Source organism: Rhinatrema bivittatum, chromosome 7, assembly GCF_901001135.1.
Source record: "Rhinatrema bivittatum chromosome 7, aRhiBiv1.1, whole genome shotgun sequence".
Lineage (NCBI taxonomy): Eukaryota > Metazoa > Chordata > Amphibia > Gymnophiona > Rhinatrematidae > Rhinatrema > Rhinatrema bivittatum.
In genome coordinates this window covers 200,824,174-200,844,957 of record NC_042621.1, presented here as the reverse complement: position 1 = coordinate 200,844,957, position 20,784 = coordinate 200,824,174, and the positions used below count along the sequence as shown (strand labels likewise).

The window sequence follows — 20,784 nt, the reverse complement described above, 5'->3', positions numbered from 1 at the left end:
GAAAAGTGTACAATTTTACCTGTAGTAGGGTGAATATTGTAGTTTTTAGGTCATTATGTGATCAATGCTACAACCAGCTGAAGGAGCAGAATGTTGTACAGCATTTAGCCATCCCATAGTCTGCAGCAAGCACAAATGGAATTGACAGTGTGCGTTATGGGACAAAACTGAGCATTCTAGCTATATAAAACTGAATCCTACTTTCTCATAACATTTTTGGCAAAAGTGTTACATAAATTGATATACTCTGTATGCATATACATATATGCATACGCATCCATGTAAAAACGAAAACACCTAGAGGCTAACATAATAAAGTGCACTAACATCAGCCATTAACATATAAATGTAGTGTTTATTACGTGATCTAACAGATGATGTTAATGATATGCAAATGAGGCATACATTATTTCAGGCACTACAGTATGTGCTTACAAGCACCACACACACATGCAGATAGCATTGCAAAAACTTAACTATACCTGTCAAAAGTGTAATTAAGCAATGTTACTGTATCTGTGAAACATTTTGCATACTGACTTTTTTGTTCTGTTAATAGATAATGAGCTATTTTGCATCTCATTTCCTCATTAGCATAGATTTTGTGTTAACACTATTGCAAACTAATTTACATGTGTTAACAGCATTAACATGTGTTAACTGCTTGTGGTAGCATTTAACAAGTGATAATGTTAACATACTTTAGTACACTGGCCCCTGAGATACATGTTCAAATGAGATGCACTTCTGTTCAGTGCAGATAGACCATCCAGTCTGCCTGCTACTTTTGGATCATTTCCAAGTAACAAATCATAAACATGTTTCAAAAAAATATACCCACTGAATAAATAGTGTAAGATCTGTTTTATAGATATCTGCTGATAAACTATGCAATAAAAATGAACAGCAATGTTATCTATGGTCACTGAGCTTTTTTCCTGTTACTAACAATAAATTTTACTGTGCGGTTCTTGTCAGACCTAGCACTAGCACCATGTTAAATTAGTTATAAACACCCAACATAGCTCAGCATTGTAGTCTGACATGGCCCTTTAATGATATTGCCCAGACAAATGAAGGGGACAATTTTCAATAGCCCACCTAGGAGCAAGGCACACATGCAGAATTTATAGCAAATTTTCAAAGGGTAACTACCCAGAATTTCCCATTGAAACTCTCTGCAAGATACACGGGTTCTTTGTACTGGCTGTTTCTTCAGGCAGAAGACTGGGGGAAAACAGTGTGTGAACATGGGGAAATATGATTATGTGTACATTATTTACCCTCCTGATTTGGACACATCCTGGGAATGTCTCTTTTTAGTCCAATGAAAGGTACGTACCGTGTGAATTCCTCACCACGCTTTTAGCCATTCCAAGTGGAGCAATTTTTAGCCAAGGCAATCTAGCTGGATACCTACTCAGTTACCTGGATAAATCCCTTTAAAAACCGGCCTCTTAAGGGAAAAGAAATCCATTCATAGGCCTGGTCATTCTGAATGAAAGTGTATTATGCTACTCTCACTGAATCTGTATATAAATACTAATGTTGTCTGTGGTTTTCAAGTGCATGAAATATCCAATGCTATCATGCCCAGAATGAATGGGTCACCAAAAAAAGAGAGAATTACAATAAGAAAACTGACCTCACACAATTATATGCATTATTCAAATTACTAATACACTGATCATTAATTCTTTTTAATTAATGCCAAACAATCACCTTGTAGCCTGGATCTTAACAAGATAGGTTAACATCTGTTTAGTACAATGTAGAATTTCAAAATTATTGAAAATGTTTCATATTCCACATACAGTCAGATCAGTTTCAATTGTGATTGATAGCTAGATGTTTGAGTATTCAATAGTTATCAAATGTCTAACACCTCATGCAATATTCACTGTTGTGACTAGATTTGTGTTAATCCAGGCAAACACCTGACCGTATCAAGTCATAGAACAAAGAGGTCTGACTGTATTGCAGATTTATGGTGTCAATGGAAAGGCTTTGCTGGGATGTTTGTTCTATCTGTCACTGCACAGGCTAAACAGCTGGTTAACATAATTTAAGCCTTTTATCATTTATTTTATTAGAATGTTTGCAGTGCAGGTCTAATTGCTTTGATCAGAGTTCCCTGAAAGAAAATCTTCCTCAGGTTCAAGGTTTGGGCGTTATGTAACAGTGTGCAAGCATGAAAATAATGCTGATAGTGATATGGAGGGTACAGAGGGAAATGAAAGTCCAGCAGCAACAAGCTGGCTGAGAATTTGGCCTCTGGATTCAGTCTTGCCACTACAACAAAACCTTTCAATGTGACGCGCTGCATGGAGTTTCAGGATATGTTGCATTACATGGAGCAAAAAGAAAGCCATTGTTCTCCTACACAACAATGGCTTCTGGCCATGTTCAACCACACAGAGCAGCGGCAGAAAACCCATCACCAAATATCCTGACAAGCCTACAATTAACCTGTGTCTCTACAGCCCAAAACCACTCACAGCTTTAATTATACACAATTTACAGAGGACCTTCTTTTTTTTTTTTTTTTATAGTTCCAACAACTTTCAAGCTTAACTAAGTGGAAGTAATTGACCTCCAAATATCACTCTTTTCTCTTTCAAAACTGGGAAACCATCTTTCTTTTTTTTTTTTTAGACTCCTAAGAGTCCCTAAAAATAATTCCAAATTTAAATGGAGGGAATTGCTTTTACTTTCAAAAACTGAAATGTTAAACAAGCCCCTCAAACCAATATCTTAAAATTTAATAGTTTCATTGAGTAGGTGTTCTCTTATGACACATAACTTCTGTTCTTGAAGAGGATTCTCCCTTGGTAAGGGCCTTTACCAACTGTATTTTAAACCTGACAGTAATCTACCTTAGGGTCCATTCTAAGCAAAAGGAGGAATATCAAAATATCCCTAAATAAGCAACACTGAGGGATTCGAGCAGTTTACGAAACCAAAGGCATGAGCCGGCCTGATTATCTGTCCAGCTTTCTTGGACGTTCATGCCAGGGATGGTCTGCTCAGTTGTAAGAGCCTTGTCATAAGCACAGAATGGCAAGAACCCCTCTGGAAGCAGAGCTCGCAGTCGTGTAACATCGGTGCTCTCCCTCTCTACTACCAGGTGTTCTTTTTGCTGATTACCACATCGCGGCCTTGCTTTGTTTACATTTTGTAAAAATAATAATAATACTTATAATAATGTAAGAAACCTCCCATCTATGAGAAGCAAATACAGTAAAATAACTGTCTCTACCTTCCTAGGCCATATAAGCTCCAGTTTATCCAGCTACCTGGCTGGGTCCAGGAAGAAATCTCACTGTGCTCAGGACGTCTTATATGCACATACACACTGCAATGCAATCAACTGACTTATTTGAATCTAGCGGTCACACATTCAAATGCTCCATGCGGTTCAAAATTACCAGCATTTAGAGAGGTTTCAGACCCAAAAATACTTTTTTTCTTCCTCATGCCACAGATTTAGCAGAATCTAAGACGATAACGTTTAAACCGGTACGCGGGCGCACATGTGCATACATTTTTCAGCCCACGCCCAGGGACGTGGCTATATTATAACATACGTGCGTATATGCATGTTATAAAATCGCCTGGCTGCATGCACGAATACGCTGAATTTTAAGTGGGCACATGCCTGTGCGCCTAAATCTAGCTTCTACTGCGTATGTGGTGGGGATTTTAAAAGGGATGCGCGCCGATGTATTTGCCAGTTTTACCTGTTCATTCCCAGGTTGCCCAGTTAACAGATAGGTCCTCCAACACCCCCCCTCCCCCCGGTTTGATAGCTTGTATACCCCTCAGTTATCCCACAACCTTTAAACCCCTCTGAAATGTCTCTGTTTTTTTGTTGGGTTTTTTTTACTTACCCGCCATCCATAACAGAAGTAAAGTTACGCGGCTGGGGCCTCAGCGTGCGATGGACCGTGTAAGAATTTATGTGGAAATTTCTGGTTAAAGTCCCAAAATACGCCCATTTACCGCCCTTTTTCGAGACAAATTATGTGAGTGTCAAGGTGGCTTTTAAAATGCACTCAGTGGAGTAGCCTGACACATTCGCATATCTCCTAATTTCGACGCACGATGGGGTTTTAAAATTCACCTTTAATTATGAACACCTCCTCATGTCCTTGTCACAAATCAGAGACAAGATATGGAGCAGAATTTTACAAATTTGTAGGAAGATGAACATTTCTGCTATAACCCCAACTGCAGATCACCAACTCATTTCATGTAGGCCAACTTTTTAAGTCCCTAGAAGCCTGAGTTGAATCTGAACTAGTGACCTAGACTTGAAAGTTTCTATAATTCTGAGAAAAGTCACCTTGAGCCATCCAGCTCCCATTGTAGGTATCATGACCCAAGAAATTAAGGTCATTCAGACAGCAGTAATAGCACTTTTTGTAGGGAATGAACACACATACAGTCTTTAGGATTCACCTTTTTTGTGCCAATTTCATTCCCAAGGGGACAGTGATCATTAAAATTATATCCTCCTATGTGACCACCCACACCACCATGAATCTAAATAAATGAAGGCACGGCTGTGCTGATCCTTATAAAAACTCTCTGCAGGCATTATACCGAGCATTGTAAAATATAAATACAGCATGAACTGAAGAACCACAGATCTTCACGTGTATAAAAAAAAAAAACCAAAACAGGGGTACAGCTGTGATGAAAAGGTGAGTACCTTTTATTCTTTTTAGTATAAAAACAAAAAAATATAATATAATAGGTTAAGAAAGAAAAAAATAATTAGGCAGGAAGCTCAAAGAGGAATCAATAGAGATAAGAAAGGAGCAAACTGACATATTGGTGAGACTGCCTAGTTTTGCTGTTTTCAGAATGTTTTTACTGCAGGCAAAAATGCAAGATAATTAATGATGGGTTTACTGATAAAGGTTTCCAACTGGTGGGATTCAAAATAATAGGGCCCATAAGGCTTACTGTTGATTATTTATCAATCATGAAAGATCTATTTTTATTTCATGTGTTGTGTACTGCCACACTGAGTTTGCGCATAAAGACACTCAAAGTTTGCGCTCCTAATATTTGCCAACTTTCATGAAGATACAAGCAAACAATCACACCGATTAGAATTGGTCAGACCAGAATGATTAAACCCCTTGAAAGAAGAACCTCAACCAGCTGCAAACCCCCCCAAAAAAAAAAAAAACCCCAGACTCCTCTCCTCTGCTGTAGTAGGGCGCCTGCTGATGTGCATTCCTTTGTCTTTAAAAGAAAATGTGTGACTTACACATTCATGAAAACCTCATTTAATTTTCTGTCACCCCGCCCACAATTCCCTTGCCCTTGTCGCACACACACCTTCTGCTTCCCTTCAGTTAAAGACTCCCAGATGTATGAGCTATTTCAGAATATTGATTGCCTGTAGATTAAATGTGAGACTGGTCATATTTGTTAATTCAAATGTGTAAGAAAAAAAAACGGAACTATTTAGTGCAGAGAGAAAAGAATAGAGCCTGGAGAATGAATCGGATCACCTAGCAAGAAAGAATATGACATACTTTTGCAGGAATACAATGCAATAGCAGGACAGCGTAGCAGCAAATATAAAATATAGAATTGTTAATATTTCTCGCCTAGTCAAGTAAACCTATGTCTGTAAGTACCATAGTTTTTTAGGGGTTTTTTTTTACCACTATGCAGACCAGAAATTTGTAACAACTGGATAAACATGGAGCCCTAATCAATGTGCAACAGAACATATTGCTCTCTCATGGTGTAACTCACAGATGCAAAATTGAACAATCCCTATAAAACTGAGATGAATAGGTTTCTTCTGTTTATACGTGGAACAGTTTGGTTGCTGCCAGGATATTTCCATCCTATAACAACATTGTAAATAATGTTTTTCATAAAGTAATTGTCTTGGGTCCCAGAATTCAGAGAGCGAGAGAGGATGCTCCATTCATACCATATTTTGATATGAACTTGGTCAATAGGCGGTTTTAGTGAACACAAACAAAGGAATCTGAGATGAGTGAACCTGAAACTGAGCCTGATCCTGCTAGCACTGGCTGCCAACCATGGCCACACACACACACACGCACACCCATACACACAGGCACACAAGGCTGGACAGGCAATACACCAGCCGTGATGGAAAAGGCCTGAAATCAACGCTGCTAATTAAAACATGATATTAAATTATTGGAAGCCAGAAAATATAGGGAAAACCTAAACATGCATATGCATTCAGATAGATGCACTGCTTTTCACACACTATTGTAGTACAGCTGGGAGTCAGGCCAATGCAGCCTCATTTTACTCTGTTCTCTGCTACAACAATCCTTACATTGTTATTTTTTTCAAGTATTTATTTATTTGGGGGAGGGGCAGGGCAAGGGGAGGATTTATATTGGGCAGCTAAACTGAAGAGAGGGATGTTTTCTGCTACCCAGCCCAAAGATGCACATATGTTGGGAGAGCTCTACATGTCATTTAGGAAGCACATGCATCACTGCTCAGAACAAATTAAGATTATGTATCCCTTAGGGAATTGCACAAAGACACTTAGGAAGGCTATAGAACCAGAAGGCAGCATTCCGTCCATGGGCTTTTGGTCAATTTTTTATTAATTGTAACTAATGAGAGAGAAACCACTCTGGGGCCTTCTTTATGAGATTGGTACAAGGGTATGAAAATGAAAGAGGACATCCACAATAACCAAAAAAAATATATATATATATTTAATTGGGGTTTATTTTGTGCTGAAATATTTTGTCAAATAGTCAAAAACTAGCAAAGAAAATATCTGATAAAACTACTTGTTTTGTACCACAAATTTCAGATTTAAATCCCAATTTAATGAGGCTCAGCATTCAGCACCAAGTTTCTCAAGTCTGAATAAAAATACTGTTAGGATTTGTAAGGTAGAGGTAACTACACCTTGGATAAAACAAGATATGAAGGAGAGTCCCCCTACATTTAATTGAAAGGACATAAAGTTGGTTGCACTGCTAGAAGATTTTCTAATACGTTATGAATTCAAGAAGTAAAAGAAGAAGCTATTTTATTTTTCATCTTTTTTTTTTTACATAGTTCAGAAATGTATGTTATAAAACATGCATCTAGGGAACAGAAGCAGAAAAATATGTGCTGTCATATAGGTTAACATCCTAATTACACACACACACGTATATCAGAATATTGCTTTTAACCTTAAAACAACTAAGATCCCTCTCTGTTGCAGTCCCCTTAAACATCTTCACATCTCAGGGCAAACAGATTGCTTTGTAAGTGACATGGACACACACCTTCTGCATCAGCACTGCAGTCAACTACCACCCCGTTAAAAAATTCTATTTCTCTTCCGTCACAGAGCTGTGGGGTCTAAAAGCTCCACAGAAATCTCCTAATTATCCTTTAACATTTCTCTCCTGGAGGAGTAAGACACAGAACTCCAGTGCCTTAAGCAGAACATGCAGAAACTGCAACAAAGGAATCCATGCAAGAATCTGCAGCATGTCAAGATACCTTTTTCTTCCGATCCCTGGACCTTTTCCTGTGTTTTCTCTTTTCTTTAGCTTCTTCCTCGGCATTGATGTCTAAATCCCGATTTTTCTTTAGCTGGGATGCTGCATGAGCCATGATGCAGTCCAATCTCTTATCAAGCAATGTTTCCTTGAATAAAGGTGACGGTCCCAGGCACTTTTAACCAGCTTCACAGCAAGTGCTCCAGTTGGAAAGAAATCCTGCGCACAGCCAGGAAGACATTCAAAGCGGAGATCCGGGAGATTCAAAGACCAGAAATCATGACTTCAGTTTCCTTTCTTTACCTTGCAGTACCTGCATCTTTTATGAACGGTGCAGCAGCCATAGCATTGCATACATGGAATAATAAAGACAGCTGGGACAGGCAGGCTGTATTAGGGCTGTATCCCCTGCCACCAGCTGGAACTGTCTAAGTGATTTCAGTGAAGGGGGAATGCTGGAAAGGATGCTCTCACGAAGACATTTTTTCCAGGTCTACAGCATGCGATCCAGCACAAAACTAGCAATAATTTTTCAATCTATTTTAAAAACACACTAGGAAAAAAAACCCACAAACACCTAGTGTTAGTGATTTACACAGGTGGCACTGTTCTTGCCTCCTCAGCCCCCCAACCCATGCTAAAATGGTGCAGCTCCTACTTTAGCTTAAGTGCTGATAGTGCCCAAAAATAAATAAATAAAATCAAAATGTTCATTTTGTCATGGAGAGCCTGACTGCAGTATGTGGAAAACAATGCATGCATTTTGCCATGCTCTAACAGTGGCCCTTTATGCCACAACTTCAATCTGATCCCATTTCGTGGGAGAAGGCTATAGAACGCCTCGTTGTCTTCTATACAGAAAAACATGCCCCCTGCAAGACACCATAAGGAAGGAAATATGTGCGATCCCGCTTCTGCGTGAAACAGGCATCTAAATTCATGTGCAGCCTCTCGGCTCCATTCTCTGGCCAGGTCTGAAAAGGGGGAAGCATCTGCGTTACATTCGTGATTCCCGTAAACTCCGAATTGTGGATTAATGACTCCTCTCTGTCAAGGCTTGCTTCAATCACCTTACTATTTTTGCCACCTGAGTCCTCAGTGACTGCAGCTTTTGAATATTCATCATGCGTGGTTAAACAGCAGCGGCATTTCAGGCCTGCAGCAGCAACTATTGCTGGAATGTACACAGATTAAATAAGGAAACCACAAAAAATGAGGCAACATATCCCGGCCTAAAGATGAGAGCAGAAGCATTGATTCACAATCTCCCTGGAGTTGCCTTTGTTGTGGTGAACCTCTGTGTGGAGTGAACCCACACATTGTCATTTTTAGGTCTATAAACAGAAGGATGATGACGATGTTCATAAACTCTCTGTAGAAACACCAATGGAGCATTCTCTGGGTTAAAGAGAGAATTTACAATCCATTGTGAGCCATGGATGAATGCAAGCCAATTAAAGGGACACCATCTCCTTCAGTGTTAAGTATTACAAATAATGTATGCCAGCTTTCCACTCAGTTATATTGGGTGCAAAAGGTGTTTTTCTATCACAGTTTTTACAAATTTGTTTTACCTTTTAATTTGGCCACATTAATAAAAGCGCTCTCTTTTTTTCTGAAGTGATTCTTTGGAAGAAAAAAAAAAAAGGCAGTATATGAATGTATACAACAAGGCTGGAGAACCTCCGGTCCTCAAGTGCTGCACACTGGACAGACTTTCAGGACATCCTCAATGAACACACATGGGATAGATTTACATACACTGGATGCAGTGCATGCATATCTATGTCATGCATACTCATTAGGGAAATCCTGAAAATCCAACTGGTGTACAGCCAGGGCCGCTTTTGCCTAGGGGCAAAAGGAGCAATTGCCCCAGGCCCAGCATAACAAGGGACCCATAGACCACTGGCAGGAAAACCCGCAATGCCATAGGATGCACAGGATGTCATATTGGTAGGGTTCCTACTTCCTGCCAGCCATAGGAAGGCCCCGTGGCAGCATGGAGCAATGACATGCTGGGGGGGGGGGTTACGACTATCCACCAGCCCTGCCAGGCCGCTGGCAGAAGACGATGCCCTGCCAGGCTGCTGGTATTTCCTGAGCAACCAGTAACCAAAGAAGAGGGAGTGTCCAGAGTGTGTGTCTGTAAGAGACTGTCTGTGTGTGTGAGAGACCGTGAGAGTGCACCTATGTGTGTAAGAGAGCCTGTCTGCATGTGTGTGTGCATATGAGAGCATGTCTGCATGTGTGTGAAAGAGAGTGCCTGCCTACATTTGCGCGTGTGTGTGAGAATGCCTGCCTTCATGTCTGTGTGAGAGTGTACCTGTGTGTGTGTGTGTGTGTCTGCCTGCCTGTGCGAGTGCCTGCCTTTGTTCATGTGTGTGTTTGACAGAGTGTCTGTCTGCGTGTATGAGAGAGTGATTGTCTGCGTGCGTGTATGTGTGTTTGATTGCCTGCCTGAATGTGTGTGTATGTGAGAAAGAGAGGTTAAGGTTTGTGCACAGTCCTCCAATCTAAGACAATCATAGGGTGACTGGAAATCTAACTACGCAGGTATGGAGAGCAGGGAATTTTTTTTATCCCTACTAGTTTTAATTATTGGATGTAATGTGTCTGCTGTTTTGAAATATTTTATTGGTAGTTGGTAATGTTTTAAACATATTTTGAATGTGTTTTTAATTATTGGATATTGCTCTATTCATCAGCTGATTTGACATTCTTTTTATTGGTATGGTTGATGCTTTATATTTCTTGATTGTATTTGCTGTTTGCATTGCATACAGTCTGACCTTGCAATTTCCAGTTGTTTTGGTCTGCACATTTCTATTTATATTTTATGGTCTCTTTATTCTGTATTTGGTGACTTTCTGTCTTGTTCTGTAAATGTGACTGAGGTCAAGTTTTTAGTGACTGTAATATATCAAATTTGGGAATATGCAGGTCTTATATTTCTGTATTTTGATCAGTATAGGAGGACATAAATTTTTGTTTTTCTTTCTTTAGTGTTGTGCTACATGACTCTGGTTTCTCAGGTCTGAATGTTTCTGTTTCTAGTTTGTTGCATGGTAGAGATACACGTATTTTATAAAAGGCATGTATATGATATGTGCAGGTTATAAAATACTTGCATAGATCTGCTCGTGGCCTTATATGCACATACATGCTGCTGCATGCACTTGAAAGTTCTCCTCACCATCTTCCACTGCTGGAAAGGTTAAACTCCAAAATCTACCTTTTCTCCTCTGTGATCATCAGACTGCTTTCATGCAAAGGATCCTGTCTTTTCTTTTACCATTCATTAGCAGATACAAGACCTCAAATTCATAACCTTGGTATTTCTGAACCAGAGTCCCACACAATGTCTTGTAGTTTAAAATTATCAAAAATATTTATCCTTCTTTTTGTACCAGGAATCTATCAACAATCAAAATCGCAAAAGGATGAGTCACAGGATTTCACAGCTGAAATTACAGCAGCAACAAAATAAAATACACAGGTTACTCTTTCTTTAGCAGTGCAACAAGCTTCATCTCTCTTCTACTAACAACCTTTGTGCATTAGTCATTCTTCCAACATAAGCTGATCAGCACTCACACAGATTCGCTGAATTCTTCAGAGAAGGCTCTAGGATCTCCTGTGATGTAGATGGGGGTCCATATTTCCTCCTGCCAGGTGCCTCTTGGCAAATGCCTAAGAGCATTGGCTCATGAGCACCCATGGCAAGAGATGGCCCTGCTGGACTGAAAGAACCAACAGGCCTAAAGAGATCTCCAGAATCGATTCAAGTTTTCCCCTCTAAATCCCACTGCAGAAGCAGAATCCCGCCCACCCAGAACCCAGGCTTATATCCACACTGTGGCAAGGCCGCCTGGGGGCCTGAAAGTGAATGGCCACATATCTCCTAAAGTCTCTGAGTTGCATTGGCTTCCAGTTCAATATTCAATTTAAGCTATTATTGTTGCTTTTTAAGCTATTGCACAGTCAAGCTCCTCATTACCTCGTAAAAGGAATTCAAAAATATGTTTTGTGCCATGCACTACATTCATCACAGCAAGAGTTAATGGTGAGTCCAACAGCTAAGGATAGAGAAACATCGTTCTCAAATGTCTTCAGTGCTTGCCCAAACAGTTGTAATCTCCTTCCTTCTAAGCTAAGAGATATGCAGGATCTATTATGTTTTCAGAAAGCCTTAAAGGCACTGTTGTTCGCACAAGCTTTTGGTTAATTTGATAATTGACCAGGTGGGCCTGTTTTGAGGAGATAATTGTGGGCTACTCTAGTACTGATTTAAAATTAGTGATTTAATGTTATACTCTGAATGTTGCATTTTAGCTCTGTTGTTTTAAATTGTAAGTTTTTAGTTGATACATTATAAATTGGCTTCCCTTGAGATTTTAAAACAATACCATCCTCTTCTATGCCACCATAATTCCATTACAACCAACGATTGGTGTTCAACATAAATTCTTTATTGCAAATTAAAGCAAAGGGTGCTGACAAAACCCACAAAAATTGAGAATCAGCATACAGTAGATAACAAAAACAAAATATAGGATTTCCTTGTCCATAGCGAACCTTCCAATCGCTCTCCTATCTCTTGCACCTTCATCTTCAGTCTATATATCCTCACCAGAGGGGTGGGACAACTAGAGTGTGGCTTCCAGCATCAGAAAAATATCCCCAATCCAAAAATATCAAAAATAAGTTCCAAACTTTCCAAAACCTTAAACTGTAAATCCAATTATCCAATGTTGAGGCTCTTGATTCTCTTTTCAAAAAATCTCTCATTCTCTCTCTACCCTCACTTGTCTGTTCGCTTCGGCAAAAAGATATCCAATCCGCAAGGAGACAAGGAGCAGCCCTTCCCTTCAGACCAAGAAGTCAAAAAATATCCAAAAATCAAAAATAATTTCCTCAGTTGAGACTCTGGATAAATCTAAAAAGAAAAAATGTCCCCTTCTCTATCTCCTCTTTGCTCTGAGATGAAGGGGTGATTTCCACAGCTCCTAGCCCCATCTGCTGAGATCCTGGGAGGGATCTCAGGCTCCTTCCTCCTGGCTTCTTCAGCCGTGCCTGACCCTCTGACTATTGAGCATGCTCCCAGGAATTTTATACCCCCTTGAAGCATATACCCCCAAAAGGTGGGGTTTTAGCAAGGGGAAGATTTAAAATACAAACTCACTTCCACTGCCCAGAGCTGGAAAAATGTGGGGATTATATTTAGTGACGGGCATAGCCCGCGTCACAGACACATGATCTGGCACATAAGGCATTTCCCACAATATATGTACTAGAAACCATGGCAAAGAAGGAAAGAAAAGTAAAACAGTAGAAAAGGGGAAGAAAAAACTGAAAAAGAGAAAGAAAAGAAAAAAGAAATAAGGTATACAACAAAGTAATGCACCTTTAAAATAAAAATATGTAAGAATTTTAACATTTTCAATATCAATTTCCTTTTTGCTCATATTAAATAATGCAACACCATAACCAAACATGTGCAAATTCCCAAAAAGCATTCTGCAGAATTTTTAAACCTTTGTTACAAAATATACCCATTCAAAACAGCTGAAAACCAGAGACCACGATCGTACAGCAGACAAGGATGTTAAGCGCATCAGATCATTTAACTGGCAAAATTTAATTTTAATTAAATTTAATGACATTTGTAGACCGCTTTTCCAAACCAGCACACAAGGCAGAACTATTATATAAATATACTCCAGGCAGGCTGTTTTGAAAATAACCTTAGTATCAAGCAGTTGAACAGAATTGAGATTTATTTGTTGATATTTGTTTGAGAAGAATGAATAATTGAGCTTAAAGTTCACAAATACAGGCCATGCTCAAATGGTATTAGCACTCATAAAGAATACTGTTTTGTGGGGACAGGCACTGGTTTGTACATACTATAAAAACACATACATATAGATGTAGATATTATTTAGAAGAAATGCCAAACTGGGCTACCTCCTGCAATGCTTGACAAAGGAACCCCGAAGAATCAATATCATGTGCTAAAGTGCTTGGGGTCAATGTAATAAAAAATGTTAGCATAGGTTTTAATTAATGCGGGCTTTAAAAGCCCTGGTCCCCGCAGGATAAAATAAGCTAATAACATGCAAACAGAGCAGGAGTAAAAAAAAAAATAAAGAAAGCTAAACTGAAAAAGTGCGCTTTTGTGACTTGTGGCCTATTTGCATGCCAACTCACGGTAAAAAGAAACAAATATAAAAGAGTTCTTCCTCTCTTCCCAGGATGTTAAACCCCTTCCCCAAAGTTTGGCCCAGCAGGCCAGGTGGTCTGGGTCTGGACCCAGGGGTACGCTCTCTCTTGTACCAAACTTTTAAATTGCTCGTTCGTTGGCAGGTCCTTTTTAAATGCTGGTTGGCCAAGAGGTCCATGTCTTCAGAAAATAAAATGACCACACTGACTTTCCAGCCCCCAAAATTCCTCCTCCCCATCCAGGAACCCTTGTTGGGCACCTAATATTAATTTATTCACTCATTTACTTACTGCCAATTGGTCCCTTCATTGTCACATCAGTGAAAAGACCAATCCCCTTTCAGAAGGCTGTCCTGAAAAGGGATTGGTCCTTTCACTGACACGTCAGTGAAAAGGACAAACTGGGAACAGCTCTGCAGGAGGATATTGTCCAGCAGGCATTCCTGGGCAGGGAAAGGGGATTTTGGGGGCTGGGAAGTCAGCCCGGGCATTTTATTTCTGAAGACATGAACCACTCGGTCAACCAGCATTTTAAAAGGACCTATATAAGAACATAAGGTTTGCCATACTGGGTCAGACCAAGGGTCCATCAAGTCCAGTATCCTGTTTTCAACAAAGGCCAAGCCAAGTCACAAGAACTTGACAGGATCCCAAGGGATAGATAGACTCCAAGCTGCTTATCCCAAGAATAAGCAGTGGATTTCTTTAATAATTGTTCATGGACTTTTCCTCCAGGAACTTGTCCAAACAATTTTTTAAACACAGCTATACTAATGGCTTTCACCACATCCTCTGGCAATGAATTCCAGAGCTTGATTATGCTTTGAGTAAAAGAATATGTTCTCTTATTAGTTTTAAATGTTTTACCCAGTAACTTCATTGTGTATCCCCTGATCTTTGTACTTTTCGAAAAAGTAAACAACTGATTAACATTTATTCGTTCCATTCCACTCATTATTTTATAGACCTCTATCATCTTTCCCCTCAGCCATCTCTGCTCCTAGCTGAAGAGTCCTAACTTCTTTAGCCTTTCTTCATAGGGGAATGGTTCCATTCCCTTTATCATCTTGGTCGCCCTTCTCTGTACCTTTTTTAATACTGCTATATCTTTCTTGAGATGTGATGACCAGAACTGAACACAATACTCAAGATGATGTTGCACCATGGAGTGATGCAGAGGCATTATGATATTCTCTGTTTTATCCTCCATTCCTTTCCTAATAATCCCCAGCATTCCATTTGCTTTCTTGGCTGCTGCTGCACACTGAGCAGATTTTAACATATTTTCAAGGATGACACCTAGACCCTTTTTCTTGAGTGGTGACTCCTAATGTTGAACCTTGCATTTTGTGGCTATAATTTGGGTTACTCTTCCCTAAGTGCATCAATTTGCACTTGTCTACATTAAATTTCATTTGCCATGTTCATACCCAGTCTTCCAGTTTTGCAAGGTCCTCTTGCAATTTCTCACAATCCACTTGTGATTTGACAACTTTGAATAATTTTGTGTCATTGCCAGATTGGATCACCTCACTTGTTATTTCCATTTCTAGGTTGTTTATAAATATATTAAAAAAACAGCTGTCCCAGAACAGATCCCTGGTGCACTCCACTATTCACCTTTTTTAATGGGAAAATTCACCATTTAGCTCTACTTTCTGTTTTCTATCTTTTAACCAGTTGGCAATCCACAACAGGACACTGCCACCTATCCCATTGTTTTTAAAATTTTCCTAAAAAATCGCTCATGAGGGCCTTTGTCAAATGCTTTCTAGAAATCCAGATACATTATATCAACTGGCTCACCTTTATTCACATATTTATTTATGCCCTCAAAAAAATGTAGCAGATTTGTGAGGCAAGACCTCCCTTGGCTAAATCCATGTTGGCTTTGATCCATTAAACTATGCTTATCTATATGTTCAGCAATTGTTTTCTTTATGATAGTTTCTACCATTTTGATCTGCCACAAAAGAGCAATTTAAAAGATTGTTACAAGAGAAAGAGAGGACCCCGGGTCTGGATCCAGACCCGGATTGCTTGGCCCGTTGGACCAGACCTTGAGGACTGGGTTCAGTAACCTGAAGAGGGAAGGAGGGAAGACTTATCAGGCCAGCTGCAGGAAGTTTAACGCCTGTTTTTGATCAGGTATTAGATTTCCTGTGGTAGTAGGAGACACATTAGGCACTTTCCCTGCTAGCATGCCTCCTTGAATTGTAGGGTAATAGCTAATTAGGATATTACCCTGCAATTTGCATGCAGCCATGGATTTTTTCAGCTCTAAAGCCATTTTTACATACCAGGGCAACATTAGTGCTGAAAAACACTTGGTAGGCTTAGTACTGCTTAGTACATTGGCCCCCCTTGGAGGCCCACCCTTCTTACTGGATCAGTAGTCTTACTTATTTTTGCACAATTTAGAGCAACCCTGCCATTTAAGCCTAGTGTTGCACTGCAATTTTAGTTTCCAAGAATCCTGTACTGTTTTTGGGATTCTTTTTTACTTTTTGGGAGGAGAGTAAATTAATATCCCTGAACAGATTATATTTTCCTGAGTTTGTCATGTTCTCACCAGGTTGATGTCTACTGGAGGTCTATGCCCTTTCTTCTCTTTTATTTCCAGTTATTAAAAACTTCCAATACAATTTGTCATATTGGCAACATAGAAAGCAGTTAAAATGTAGAGGCCCACGACGACTGGAACGGTCTCATTAAAGTAATCAGCTAAAATGAATTCAACACAAGAAATGGAAGAAGACCCGGCAATCAGAGAGAGATGCAGCACCTCTGCCTGGTTTTAACAAGTCATGTCCCAGCCAGATACTGTTAATACTGTATAATAAAACACTGTGAAATAAGGTGTGACCTGTTCACGTCTTAAACAAATAATTAATTACAAACTTCAAAATCCTTCTGAGTGGTTTAATTATAACACAAATAGGATGTGATGTGTAACATATAGTACAGTCCTCCAATAAGATATGTAGTGTAACATATAGTACAGTCCCCTGAAACGGCCGTGTTTTGCCGGAGGGGCTGCATCGGGAAGGACCCCAAAGCAATTGGGAATACAGGTAGGAATACATTTCAGTATGTGTAAGAAGATGGACGCAGAGTGACCAAAAAAAAACAACTGAGTCCCTCCCAAGGCAGCTCTTCCGGCGAAACATGGCCGTGTCGGGGGACTGCACAATATGTTCCACTACTCATCTTATTGGAGGACTGTACTATATGTTACACATCACATCTTATTTGTGTTATAACTAAACCACTCAGAAGGATTTTGAAGTTTGCAATTATTTAAGACGTGAACAGGTCACACATTATTTCACACATTTCCCTTTTGCTTTACTGTTTTATGCGTGAATTATTTACTCCACCTATATTTCTTGCAATCTGCAGTACTGTGTAATAAACATTTTAGTCATTTCAATCTGCATGCTAACTACACAGTACAAAATAGAGATGGGTAGACTTCCTCAGCGGAGAAAAACAGGACAATAGATGTGTTTGTAGCTGTTCAGCGAGCAGGATGTTGTTGCGGAAGTGTGGCACATGAGTATGCTCTAGTGTTAATCTCTTCAATGTAACTAATCTCCAGGTACAGCACCACATTGCCAGAAGGAAAGGTGAAAAGTAGGAAAAAAATAACACCTTCACAGAAAACCGGCGGCAAGCTGCTAAGAGACGCAGGTAGGAATACATTTCATTGTGTGTAAGAAAACGGACGCAGAGTGACCAAAAAGAAAAAAATGAATAATCCATAACCCCCCCCCTAACATGCTGACAAAATGTAAATATTTTAAGATGCTGTTTGAAATGGTCAGACCTGGTGATATATTGTGTCGTAACTTTTGTTCTGATGTCAGTGGTTGGAATTGGGGTTGGGGATATGGGATATGGGATTTATACTTATAGCCTCAATCTGCTGCTGTGATAATGGCTTTTGCTGGATGATCCTTGGAGGTCTATACATTGTTATGTGATATTTCAGATTTTGAAGTGCATTATGAATTGGTTGTGAATTGCCTGAAAATTTCAGTAATTGGTGCGAAAGTAAGGTATTGAGTTGTATATCCCTAGAGAATTTATATTTTGTTTTTATTGGGATAGGATATGTATTACAGATGAATGATGTTGTGATCCAACTTCGAATGCAGGTTATCTTTGTAAAAGAGGAATATAAGTTCCTTTTTAAATTAAATTAAAACTATTGGGTTTTGTACAGAAACCTTCATAGGGGTTACAGATAATAAAGGTATATTAAATCTTACTCGCTAAATACAATCAGACTTTCACACACAGAGACAGGACTTCCAATCTAGTGGCTGTATTCCTCCATTTTCTATAACCCTGATGAACATTTCTTTATAAAACCACAGGCTTGATAGGATTATGAATTATTATTTTTAATTTATTTGTTTTTGCTCAGTACCTTCCTCTTGCTCCTTTGGGCTTCCAGTTGAGTTGGAACCAGGGCCTGCTGTGGAGACAGGCCCTGGTTCCCTGCTAGTGCCCTTCACTGCTAGTGCCCTTCTTAATACTTGTATTGTGCCAAAGAGAGCTTCCTTCTGAAGTTCATAAGATGTTATATGCACAAGCAATTATCTAGATATGACTGGAAATTCATTGTTTTGGTCTCAGATTGCATCATTTGTTACCTGATATTGTCCTCTCTCTCCATATGGTCCACAGAATAGTCACTTGGTACTGACACTTCTATCAGCAGTCCTGTTCTTATGCTTTTCTCCTTTATCACTATATCCAATTTTCTTGCATCAAGCTTTTTATCTGTTGGAATGAGAATGTCCCAAGTTGTATGTGTGCACCTGGTGCAAAGAGCTCCTGGCTGTCAGAGAATGAGTCTGATCTCTGGAGGCTAGAGTGGCAGACCTGGAGGAGCAGAGGCAGACAGAGAGGTATATAGAGGAGACATTCAGGGAAACAGTAGCCAAGTCCCATCTTCAGTCTGGCAGCTTTGGTGCTGCCCTGGAGGAGAAAAGTCTCCTCATCAGAGAACATCACCCTAGTGTAGCAGGAAATAATCCTGTAGCAAGGACCTGCTCTCCAGGTGATGCATTGTCCTCTCGTACCAAGGACAAGTCTCCCAGGGTTACTGCTCAAGAGGGAAGGGTTAAGTCAGTAGTCATATTTGGTGACTGGATTATTAAGAATGTAGATAGTTGAGTGGCCGGTGGACATGAGGATTACCTGGTAACTTGCCTGCCTGGTGCGAAGGTGGCAGACCTCACAATCACCTAGATAGGACTTTAGACTGTGTTGGGGAGGAGCCGGCTGTCTTGGTACATGTGGGCACCAACAGCATAGGAAAATGTGAGAGGGAGGTTCTGTAAGCCAAATTTAGGCTTTTAGGGAGAAAGCTGAAATCCAGAACCTCCAGGGCAGCATTCTCTGAAATGCTCCCTGTTCCACGCGCAGGTCCCCAGAGGCAAGCAGAGCTCTGGAGCTTCAATGCGTGGATGAGATGATGGTGCAAGGAAGACAGATTCAGTTTTGTAAGGAACTAGGAAGCCTTTTGCGGAAGGGGAAGTATTTTCCAAAAGGACGGGCTGCACCTTACCAGGGTAGAACCAGACTGCTAGCACTAATCTTTACAAAGGAGATAGAGCAGCTTTTAAACTAGAACAAGAGGGAAAGTAGACAGTCACACAGCAGCGCATGGGTTTGGAGGGAGGTAACTCCGAAGGATACTAAGAAAACAGGACAGATAGAGCATCCCAAAAGAGAAGTTCCAATAAAAAATAAAATAGTTCATGTGCCTATAAGTAAAAAATCACCTGAGCTAAAAGATTTCAAATTATCCCTGTCAACTGAAAACCAGGTTATTAATACAAACAAAAACCACACTTTGAAACATCTGTATGCCAATGCCAGAAGTCTAAGAAGTAAGATGGGAGAGTTAGAGTGTATAGCAGTGAATGATGACATAGAATTAATTGGCATCTCAGAGCTGATGGAAGGAGAATAACCAATGGGACAGTGCTATACCAACGTACTAATTAGGGATTATGCATTCGTCCAGGACAAATTAGGCAATTTAATGGGGAGTTAGCCACTAAAACAAAATTCAGGTCTCCCCGAATTTTAAAGGTCCGAACCGCGGGAAATATTAAATTTCCTGTGGCGGGCTGAAAACGAAGTCCAAACAGATAAGTTTGGGCTTCACACATCCCTAGTACTAATTATGTCACAATGATAGGGTGTGGGAGTGGCACTTTATGCCCAGGATGACATAGAACCCAACAAGATAAAGATTCTACAAGAGACTTACAGGCTAATTTTAAAATTAATGCACATGCACCCATACTTGCATATATCGGTATGCGAGCAAAAAGTACGCTGGAATTTTAAATCGGGCGCATGTTTTAAAATATACCAACTGCATATAAGTATGCTCCTAATTTTAAGAGGCTACTTGAGCACAGATAGCATGTATGTTTTCCATAAGACTTTGTTGTCTTTTATGTGCGTATGTAGGCAGATTTTAAAACATGCTTGCGCGAGGGATAACCCAGTTTTTCCAATTAGTTCACTGGTTAGCCCAGTTTATATTGAGGCATTCCAGATCCTCTGGTTCTTTGTCCTACACATCCCCCAGTTGACCCAGATTCCTCACCCTGTCCTGTAAGCCCTAAAACTCAAGATCTACAGACTTGCTCCTCATCTGGAGCAAAAATAAAATTACGCAGATAACAAGTTGACATGTGCATGTACCGAGTTACGTGCATAACTGTTAGCCCCATCTCAGAACGTCCATGCCCTCTCCCTTTCCTGCCCTCTTATTTTTGATGTAAGCATCAGTATATACGTGCATACTTCATGGCTTTTTAAAATCCACATTGCTCCCACACAGGGTATTTTTGCACAAGAGTATTTTTGCACGGGCAACATTTTAAAAATCTACCTCTAAGTGCACAGTAGAATCTTTACGGGTAGAAATCCCATGTGTTTTGGGGAAGAGTTTAGCGATAGTAGTATACTACTGTCCACCTGGTCAAAATGATAAGACAGATGA

The 20,784-nt window shown here is 39.9% G+C and overlaps 1 protein-coding gene across 2 annotated transcripts in view; it reads right to left on the bottom strand.

Annotated features, from left to right (window-relative positions):
* Nucleotides 1-20,784, bottom strand: part of ANK3 (ankyrin 3) — a 1,160,209-nt gene that overhangs the window by 681,903 nt on the left and 457,522 nt on the right. Inside the window, exon 1 of one of the 2 annotated variants that reach the window (XM_029609755.1) lies at nt 7,525-7,766. The exons of the other annotated variant lie outside the window; for it this stretch is intronic. Within the exon in view, the coding sequence (XP_029465615.1) occupies nt 7,525-7,638 (114 nt within the window). The 5' untranslated portion in view covers nt 7,639-7,766. Of the gene's footprint in view, nt 1-7,524; nt 7,767-20,784 lie in introns of those variants that run through there. 2 annotated transcript variants of the gene reach the window in all.